This window comes from Lactuca virosa, chromosome 5, assembly GCF_052849685.1.
Source record: "Lactuca virosa cultivar CGN04683 chromosome 5, Lactuca_virosa_CGN04683_v6, whole genome shotgun sequence".
NCBI lineage: Eukaryota > Viridiplantae > Streptophyta > Magnoliopsida > Asterales > Asteraceae > Lactuca > Lactuca virosa.
The window spans coordinates 311,772,750-311,783,501 of record NC_136430.1 but is presented as its reverse complement, the minus strand read 5'-3'; the positions used below and the strand labels follow the sequence as shown (position 1 = coordinate 311,783,501).

At 36.3% G+C, this 10,752-nt stretch overlaps 1 protein-coding gene across 6 annotated transcripts; it reads right to left on the bottom strand.

Moving 5' to 3' along the window:
• Window positions 1–6,553: 6,553 nt before the first annotated feature.
• Window positions 6,554–9,255, bottom strand: LOC145116894 (uncharacterized). 6 transcript variants are annotated; one of them, XM_079053201.1, is made up of 4 exons: window positions 8,818–9,217; window positions 8,419–8,467; window positions 8,153–8,217; window positions 6,554–6,981 (listed from the first exon to the last, which is right to left on the bottom strand). In XM_079053201.1, the coding sequence occupies exons 1-4, from the start codon at window positions 8,830–8,832 to the stop codon at window positions 6,772–6,774; spliced, it is 339 nt and encodes a 112-aa protein (XP_078909327.1). In that variant the 5' UTR covers window positions 8,833–9,217; the 3' UTR covers window positions 6,554–6,771. The 6 variants fall into 6 exon arrangements, 1 of the variants encoding a protein (XP_078909327.1); XR_013712366.1 differs by lacking the exon at window positions 6,554–6,981 and adding an exon at window positions 7,212–7,426 and having other exon boundaries at window positions 8,818–9,213; XR_013712363.1 differs by lacking the exon at window positions 6,554–6,981 and adding an exon at window positions 7,212–7,426 and having other exon boundaries at window positions 8,419–9,216.
• Between the last annotated feature and the right edge of the window lie 1,497 nt (window positions 9,256–10,752).

Genomic DNA, 10,752 nt, shown 5'->3' with positions numbered 1-10,752 from the left:
GTTGTAAGACTACGGGGGTTTCCGTAGCATTCACTAGCAGTCAGATGGTGTGGGAAGTGTTGTAAGACTACGGGGGTTCCGTAGCATTCACAAGCGGTCAGATACTGTGGAAAGTGTCGAAAGACTGCAGGGTAGCCGTGGCATTCACGGATTCATTCGGATAACTTAGGCCAGTGTAGGCCAATTCGCAAGGTTGTGAGAAGGTCACAACATAATTGGGATCAGGGAACGGCAAGTCGAAGGAGATCGGATATGACGTAAGACTATAGTTATACTGGTAGCATCCACCTTTCGCGTTGGATTCAGTGGCGACAGGTTGTTAGCCTATCATGATTGGATGGATCAAATGGATGGAAGGAGCCATGAGTGGCTGTATAGGTAGGGTAATTATTGTCAGACGAGGTACCCTTCAGGGATCATGTGGAACTGCTATACGTGTGTTTATGGCTCAATGATCGGGTAGGTGTCCGGTGGTTCGGACAGTTGGCAGACAATTTGGGACCAGGGTGGTCCCGGTTGTTCTGCAGGGAAGCAGCTATGTGGCAGCAAGAGGAGTTGGAGCGACTTCAATGATTTGGGGTCCGTATGTGGAATTGCTTGTTATTCGGTAGCCGCAGTTGACCGATGATTTTGCTCGTTAGGAAGCCTCAAGGTATTACGGGTAGGAAGTATTCTCGCTAGGTTGGTTCTTGTGGAATCAGTTCGATAATGATTCAGTATGAGTGGTCTGTCAGGGATTCATACCATCTCGAGACAACAAATTTCAGACCGAGTAGATGTTATCTTATTGCGAGGAATTCGTTCATCTACGGATTTTAGGGCTTTGCGAAGATTGGTCACGGCTACCCTGGGAAGGCTAGGGTGTGCCCATGATGGTGACCATGTTACTAGAGTGGTAGGGTGTGTAAGGAAGGGTAAGGAATGATTTCGAGGACGAAATCTAATTTAAGTGGGGGAGAGTTGTAACACCCCGTTTATTTCATAAATAAATAGACGAAATTAATTAATGAATCGTAGCCCTGAAATTAATAAGTATATAGCAAGGTGTTGGTTTGGGAAGCCAAATGCCGTAAATTGGATTATTCGGGGGTCAAAGTATAAATTCGAGATTTATTTTGTAAAGATTTTAGAAGACATGGGGATGTTTGGTAAGTATTAGACCTAATATGAAAGGATTTATGAAAACAGGGGCTAAAGAGTTAATTATGGACCTCATCTGAAGATAATTGTAGAGGGAGGGGCCACTTAGTAAAATATGGGACTTAATTTGTAAGGGATTTCCATGGATGAGGTTAAAAGGGTAAAATATGGGCTGACTTTGAAAGAAAATGTGAAGGGAGGGACTAACTGTGACATTATGGTAAAATGCTTAAGGGCGTCGAGTATTTAGTGAACAAACCCTAACCCTAATCGACCATTTGCAGCCGCATCCCTCCACCCTTATGTCTCCCACCGGCCGCCACCCCCTTCTTCACCTCCGATCGTCGCCACCATTGTTGGAGTCGGAAAAACCGTCGGTGAGTCTGCCGACGACGATGAAGAACGTCGCAAGGACGTTGTACTCGTGAGACACCGCCGCTGCTTTCACTCCATTGAAGACCGCCGTTTCTGTCGCACCTTCTCTGCCTCCTGCCGCCATTTCTTTCTACTTCCTGCCATCGCTGCCTTATCTCGTCACCACCAGCCACCATGGGAGGTGGCCGTGAGTTCGTGTGGGTGTGATTCTGCTTCAAGATGTTTTAAGTGATGGATTCAGACGTACTTTCGGGTGTGCCTGAACTCAAACTGAGGATCTGTAAAGTTTTCAAAAGAAAAATGTTTTAAGTAAAGAATTTATAAGACAAGAAAGGGTGTGGTGCATGTAATCAGCCGGGCTCAAGTAAGTTTCCCAGAATACCCACATATGTTGTCTGTTATGATTTGATTATGAATCTGTGAATCGCATGCTAGTTAGGGCTAGGGGAGATGCATGTGTATGTGTATGAGTTGGTAGAATTGCATGCTAGTGCTGAGTAGTCAGCAATAGGTTGGCCTGATATGTGATGCTTGTAACCGCGAGAATATTGGATGCCATGCTGGAATGAGAATGATAATTGGTATTTGTACCTGCTATGTGTATGCTTTTAAAATTGTATACGGTTAGGATCTTATAGCCTTAGAATAATTGATTTGGCCTTATTTCATGTTCCTTGTTTGGTTGTGGTCCTAGGGTAGAGTCTATTATTCGATAGTCTATTAGATCTTGTTCTGTGTATAATTTGCATGCATAAGGCAGCCGACAGTAAGGATGAATGGATGTGGACAGCGCGAGTCGCAACATGTGGGCGGAATGTTCTATGATAGTTCTTTGGATTGGAGTGCTACTGCACGAATGCTGCTTGCTTTGTGCTTTGTGGAACTCTTGAGTGATGGGAGTCAGCTACTAAGTGGATATGACGATATCCAGGAGGTGGATGGTTGGCATCATAGGGAGTTCCTCAGCAGCTGATGGCAGGGCGAGGTTGGGAACATAGGAAAGCCTAGGATATGCTCCAGTGAGTTAGTTGGGGCGGTTCAGTGAGGTTGGGAGCCTAGTAGGTGCTTCGGTGGATATTGTGCTGCTGTTTGGCGGATATTTGGTGCATCAGTGGGATAGGTGACTTAGAGGATTCGGGAGGATTGCTGAGGAAAGTATGGGTAGGTGTGGAAGGTAGTATGGGCCCGTACTACTGAAAGCACAAGATCCATACTCGAATCAGTGAGAGTCTTGGAGAATCTAAGAAGCTGATAGGAAGGGGAATTCTTGGTTATGTTTGATAGTGGGGATAGTTGCTTTGCCAGATGAGGATGAGCACACATAAGGGAGGACCAGGGTTTGGTCCCGGCTCCGGTGGTGATCCAGATAGCGGAAGGACTGTCAGGATTTTGAGATCGTCGTGGATCTCTCGTATCAGACGACACGGGTTAATTGTGCGTTCTATTGCACTTTCGGGATTGGAGACTATGTCTTGGGGATGGTTAGAAGCCCGATATAGAGCAGAGGTTGCTCCAACTATTGCAGTGCATTTGAGCAGTGAGCAGTGTCCCTGTGGATTCGACCCCGCTTCCATGTGCTATTCTTTAGTGCATTTGAGCAGTGATATTTTATTTATTTAAGACACCCACAAAAACGTTATAAAAATACGTTTAGACAATACCTCCTTGGTACCAAAGTCATTGTGTATTCGGATCATGTGGCTCTCAAGTACTTGATGACGAAGAAAGATGCGAAACCAAGACTCATCTAGTGGATCCTACTACTACAAGAATTTGATTTGGAGATTCGGGATAAGAGCGGATGTGAAAATCTTGTTACATACCATCTAAGTCGGATCATATCAAATGAAACTCCTCACCTATTGCATAACGACTTTCCGGATGAGCATCTCTTTTCCCTAACTCAGTCTATTCCTTGGTATGTTGATATCGTTAACTTTTTGGTCATAAGGTGTCCCGACACATTCACACGTGCTCAGAAAGACAAATTAAAAAGTGATTCAAAATACTATGTGTGGGATGAGCCATATTTGTGGAAACATTATCCCGATCAAATCATTAGGAAATGTGTACCCCAACAAGAGCATCAATCCATTTTATAATTTTGTCATGAACTTGCTTGTATGGGACACTTCAGTGCCAAAGGATGGAGAATATTTCTCAAAAAAACCAAATGCCACAAAATCCGGTCCTCGTTTGTGATGTTTTTTACATATGGGGGATTGATTTTATGGGACCATTTCCCATCTCATTTGGCAACGTCTACATCTTACTCGTGGTTGACTATGTTTCTAAGTGGGTTAAAGCCAAATCCACAAGATCGGACGACGCCAAAACGGTTATCGAGTTTTTGAAATCTAATGTTTTTGTGAGATTTGGTGTGCCTAGGGATCTTATTAGTGATCGGGGAATGCATTTTTGTAACAAAATGATGGAGGCTTTTTTTGAATAAGTATAATGTGACCCACCGTGTCTGTACCGTCTAACAACCCAAACGAACGATCAAGCGGAAGTTTCGAATTGGGAAGTCAAGTCCATTCTAGAGAAAACGGTTAACCCAATAAGAAAGAATTGGAGTTTGAGGTTTGATGATGCATTGTGGACTTACCGAACCACTTACAAGTCCCCGATAGGCATGGCTCTATTTTGATTGGTATTCAAAAAGTTGTGTCATCTCCCTGTTAAGTTAGAGCATCTTGCATTTTGGGTGGTGAAGCAATGCAATTTTGATATAGATGAAGTAGGTAGACATAGGAATCTTCAGTCACAAGTTAGATTTTGAACACAAGTACTACACCTTGAGATTCTAATGATTATTTAACCAAATGTTCAAGTGATGAAATTCCACCGTCAACCATCTTTCTCTCATTGATTTGAATCAAACTCTTTACTTGTTTACTTGCAATTTCTAGGTCTTAGTATAACTTTACTTTCTTTAAAGTAACCAAACGACTAAAAACCCAATTTTTACGTTTATTATCATTTCACAAGCATTTGAACAAAGAGATTTTCATTGGGTTACAAATTGAACCAATCCTCATGGATTCGATCCATTTACCATTATATGTTATTTTAATGTGCAATATTTAGGGTATTTATTTGTTGGTCTCGACAACCACATGTGGTTGTGTATTGGATTAACTAAGAGAGTGTGGCCATATATTTAATATATAAAGCCTAACTTTCAATTTTAATAAAATATGATATCCATGTAGGAATTATATCAACACCATGTGGCATTAATTTAACGAAAATCTACCTATAAGATGTTAAGTTTTATTGTTAACCTTCAAAACCAAGTAAAACGGTCCAAGTAACATGTTACGACAAGTTTACATAAAAAGTGATTAGGGATCTATTGTAATAAATACACATAGTTTGATGATTTATAATGATATTAACCGTTTGTTGGAAGGAGAATATTCATGAAACCTCCTCGCGGTGATTTGAAATTTAGGTATTGACAAGGTGTTATGTTGAGTGTGAATGTGCCGGTGGATGAAGTGGGGGTATGTGTAGGGTGTTTGGATTGTTTGGATTGTTAGAGGTGTTTGATTCATTTGATGGTTGTTGTAGAGAGAGAAAGAGAGAGAGAGAGAGAGAGAGAGAGAGAGAATTGAAAGAATTGTGTATTGTAGTGTAGAGATTCATTGGTATTTATAGGTTGAATTTAGATGGTTTAAAAAATGTATTTTTTTGTTCCAAATGGCTAGAAAAAAATGGTCATTTGACCATTGGACCTTCTCTTTCCCTTGTAACCTTTTGTAGTTGCGCTCACGAGACCTCACACTTATGGAGCTTAGGGGTGGTGTACATATGCAACTCACACATGACTTGGCCTTGCCAAGTCACGTTACCCATAACAAGCTATATCACTCTATATAGCCTTACGAAGAGAAAATGGGGGAAAAAGTCTTAAAAGTTGAAACCACAAGTAGGGACAAAGGTATTGTTGAATCGTTCAGATTTTGTTGAATCGGTCAGAGGTTTTCTTTTAATGCCAAACACCCAATAACGCTAAATGGTTTACCTCTTAATTTAACTATTAAGATGTAAAATAATTTCCTAAGGTGGTTGGAGTAGAACTCATCCAACCCACTATCACATCAGCTCCACATCAGTTTTTCTTTCTTATTTTTCTTCCATCCCAACCCACAACAACAGTATCTTTTCCAACTCACTCAACCCACTCAATTAAAAATATACAAAACATCATATAGCATAAATATTTATGCATGAAGAAAAAGTACCTAAAGTATGAGAGTAGAGAGAGAATCTAGAGAGAGGTAGACATTAAATGAGTTATGTAACCCGCAAATGAGGCCAAAAGAACAAGTAATGATAGAACCGCCATCCAATTCTCTCTACTCCGTCCACTGTCTACTATAGGTAACTATGATCATACTATAAGGTTATGTTTGGTACAGATAAACAAGATGAAATTAATAGATTATAATATGATTATAGCTATTTATAGTAGGCAGTCAGAACTCTAATAGAAATAAATGGGCGAATAAAACATGAAAAAGTTCTTAAGCTTGAATTCAGTTCTAGTTTTCTTTTGACAATCTTTTATTTTATAAATAAATTACATTATATATACACTTTTGATTTCAATTTTTCATTTTATACCCTAATCATATAAACATTTTTACTCAACTTTATAAGAAAATTACATATAAAACTATCATATAAATTATACCGTAAATTACACCATTAAAGATCCGGTCGATTTGATCAAAATAGACCAATATTACATACTAATAATTTAAAAAAATTAATTTAAAAAAAAAAAAAAAAGAGAGAGAGAGAGAGAAAATGATTAATACTTTTCTTTGATTTAAACTGGTAGGTAAAAAAAATTTTGTTGATGTTTGATGGCTCTGGTAAATGCAAATCCAACAATATATTGTAGGGAAAAGAGATATGGTTTACATCAAATATTAATGTGTTTTTTTAAAATACCCGATTTTACATATACAAAATCTGATTTTCAAAATCCATCAGTTAATCTATTAGTATACCCTATGATCAAAGTACACCAGGTAACTATAAAATCTTTATACAATCCACTTAAACACAAATCAACTTCCATAGCATATAAATTCAACAAAATTTACATTAATTTCCTTTTTCTAATGCTCCAACAATTGTCATACACAAAAATCACATACATACATGCACATACACATAAATAGCGAAGTAGGTGAGTCACTTGCAGAGGTATTTTTGTCCAACTACAACAATATATGTTAATCATGAGTGTGTGTTATAAACTGTCGATGGTAAACACAAAAACACCATAAAATACAGAAAACATATTGGGATTTCACTTAATACCATTCCTAATGTTTTGTTTGTTGAAATAGATAACTTTGTTATAGCCGGTATATTCATGTCCCATTGACGCATTTGAGAATGATAATATAGAGGAGACGTGGCTTCAGCTTGAGCAGGTTCAACCTCCTATTGAAATGGTGATGTAAAAAGAAAAAATTGGTTATTATCATGAAAGCTGTAAAGCTTGCTATTGGTTTTTTCTTTGAAGGTACTTTCATTATAACCAAACTACTCCCTATGATCCAAACAAAGCGTCAAAATGCCCCTTAAGGCATTTTATTAAAAAACTTACTTGTTTGCTTATTGATCTCATAGAAGTCAAATTGTAGATGACGTATTTATAATGTACGAAGGGAAAAAAAACGATTTTTTATTTATGAAAGTCAATGTGTGTACAATGATATAAAATAGATTTTCAATGTACTCAAAAAAGTAAAAGTACATTACTATTTCCTGCATTTTTAATGTTTTGTTTTCAAAAGAACATTTATAAAAAGTAAATCCGCTAATTCACAAAAGAGAACGTTGTCATTTGGTAAGAACGTTGTCATTTTCATCCACCAAAATGCATCTGCAGAAAATTAAGATGGAAAAAACTGTCACTATCTGTCTTAATGAAGTCCATATGTGCAAAAGTGAATTTTATTAATTCCAAAAACATTTATGTAAATAATTCATTTCATTTTATGAAATGAGACCAAACAATCATTTAAAAAGCTCATACACAGCCAAAATAATTTCTTTAAAATAATACCCAGGAGCATAACTCAGTACATGTAAGCCTAATATACAAAAATAAGATTTTAGAATAAATGAATGAAAGAACAATCGATGACAAGTACATAGCCGAGAGAGGGGGTGAGAAAGACCTTTCTATAATTCCATCAACTCTCCTACACATAAAAAAAAAATTAAAAAAAAAAAAAAAAACTGATTTGACTTGGTCAGCCATTACCTCCAATGTTTTTAAATTGTTTTTTGAAGTTAAGATTGTACAAAAAAGATTTAGAATTTAATCAGATAACTATAAAAAACGTAACCCTAATGTGGAAAACAATCAATGTGCACGGTATCCTGATAATAGAACAATAATAAAAGAAATTTACATCATACATTCATGAAAGACGAAAAATCAAGATCTCTGATACTAAATTTCATCAATGGTAAAAGTAATAGAGAAATTATTCATAGATAATTTGCATAAAGCATAACAAAATGGCATCATATATAAAAAACTTTAAGGTAAAATTGATTATTGTTCCTATATAGTTCGAACGATCGTTCTTAACTTCTTTACCCTTTCGAAAACTGAAGCTTCAAATACTTGTATTATCTGGTCAATCTTATTAATAGTTTCTGCATCTGTGATACAAATACAGAGTTCGGATATCAGACCTTTAAGCAGCAGCAAAACATGGAGATTTTTCAATTGACTTTACTTTCAGAGTTTCTTCTAATCATATTTAAAGATCAATAATATATAACATTAAGGATTTGTATGTTTTCAATTGGATATAAACAATAATCAAGATTTTTAGAAATACCATAAATTCATTGCCTTACCTTCCATGATCTTTTCACTACTTTTTTTTTTCAACATCTGTTTTCTCTTCTGCAACAATGCATTAGAAGATGAGTTCTTAGTGCCTATCAGATCTTAATAAAATTTGGGAGTATAACAACTCATAAACCCCAAGCACGTAATAAACTAAGGATGAAAGAGTAATTACTTCCAACACTTGTCCATACTCATGACTAATACAAAATTACCAATAAACCAACCTAAGAAATATTGCATTTCTTGATTATTAAAGAAAGAACAACCTAAGAAGCAGTCTGATCTAACGAGGTCGATTTTGTTTCTGAGAGAAAAAAAAAAAAAAAAAGAAGGAACGCAGATGCAAAGGAGGCGGAGTTTCTTTGGTGTGATATATCTCATAGCTCAACATAAACATCCCATACCTCTACAAAAAACATTTTTATGAGTCTCTACTGATCTGTCTCGTTTCTTTTTGTAGTCGTAGGTGATGGAATTGAAGTCGGACGCTATAGGATGAGTTTTTTGCAGCTTGAAACTCGCCATTGAGTTATTGGGAGCAACATAAGGGATATCGATATGACGGTGGAGGTGGGCGAACCCTAAATCGGCAGTGAGTGACAGTGGGAAGGACGGATCAGAGAAGGAAGCACAAATTTGGTCGATGTGATTTTGCTGTTTTCTGGTTTAGATCATCTCGGTGGATCATCTGTTGTACTCATTGGAAGCAGTGGGAGTGGGAGGTGGAGCAGATGAGGAACTAAAATTGCGACCCCTCAAACTATATGGGGCCGATATTGAATTGGCAGAACTTAACTATTCCTTAGACCTTCCAAAATTAATACTATATAAAATTTGTGGTTAATATATCCGTCGGTGCCGACATATGTTTTTGACAAAACCTCAAATAATCCCATGTGGTTTTTCCAAAATCTAGTATATAATCCTGAAGTTTAAAAATCCATAGATGGTCTAACTGATTTCAATCACTTTTAAAAAATAAACAAATAGTTTCTCATCCACATAAATTATATACCAATTATAATATATTTTTAATTTTCTTTATCTACATCTATTTTTTTTTAAAAGAAAATAAATAAAAACTCCACCTTAGGCATCTCTCTCTCTCTCTCTCTCAAAATAACAATTTGATTCAATTCACGCTGGAAAACTGTGAAAAACTGTGATCGGCGACGACATCCAAACGTTGCTTTTTCTATCACTGTAACTGTATTTTCAGAACCAATCAGGATCCGTCTGATGGTTCTCACAATCCCCTATCGAAGGAGATCCTTTTTGGCCGGCTTGGATGTGGAAATCGCAATGATAACGGTTAATTTGGCTTCAATTGTTGTCTGATTTGTTAACGTGTTGGTAAGACGATAAAGCTCGTTTAATAAGCCTTTTTGTTCGGTGATTACTCTTCCAGAATCGTAATCGAATATGGCGAGTGATTCCAAAACCCTAGCAACACTAATTTATGGATCTAAGTTGACTTTCTAAAGAACAAAATTGAACGATGAAAATAAAGCATCATCCGAGTTGGTTTTCTTTAATCGTTCTTTGACTTCTTTGTAAATAGAATCAGATCCAAAGCGGTAATTTAACGACTTCAACTTCATTGTTGTTGGGACGACGTCCGTGGAATTGAGGACTTGCATGGTGGTCGGGCAGGTGTTGTGGCCAGATTCAAGCCATTTTTTAATGTTAGTCCGATCGTAGGTGATGTCGGTGTAGAGGCTGACAGGGGATCTCATTACATCATTGATATTGGGCACTTGAAGAAACTCGAAACACTAAGGTATAAATCGTTCATCTTTTCCCTCACTATTACTGTTTCTTTTTTCTATAGGAATGAATTGTTGTTTGTTTCTCTCTCTCATATATATATATATATATATATATATATATATATATATATATAGAGAGAGAGAGAGAGAGAGAGTTGATTTTTTATTTATTTATTTTTTAAATTAAGTTTAAATAAAAAAATAAAAAATATATATTAAAAATGATAAATAAGTCTTTTTAGGGACCATTTATGAAGTTTTATAAACTTCGAAACTATATCTCAGATTTCGGGAGACCAGAGGACCATCTATGAAATTTTTATAAACTTAGAAACTACATTTTAGCACTAAATTTTATTTTTTGAACATAAAATGTCCTGATTATTTCATTTTGGCTCAATTTAACAAAAAAATCCACTTTTTTTCTTTTAACAGAAATGACATATTATCGTGTAAAATCAAATAATCGAGACTTTTATGTTCAAAATATAAAATTTGGGACTAAAATATAACTTTTTCGAAAATATTGGGACTTTTCTGATAATTCTCCTTAAAACTTTGTTTATTTTT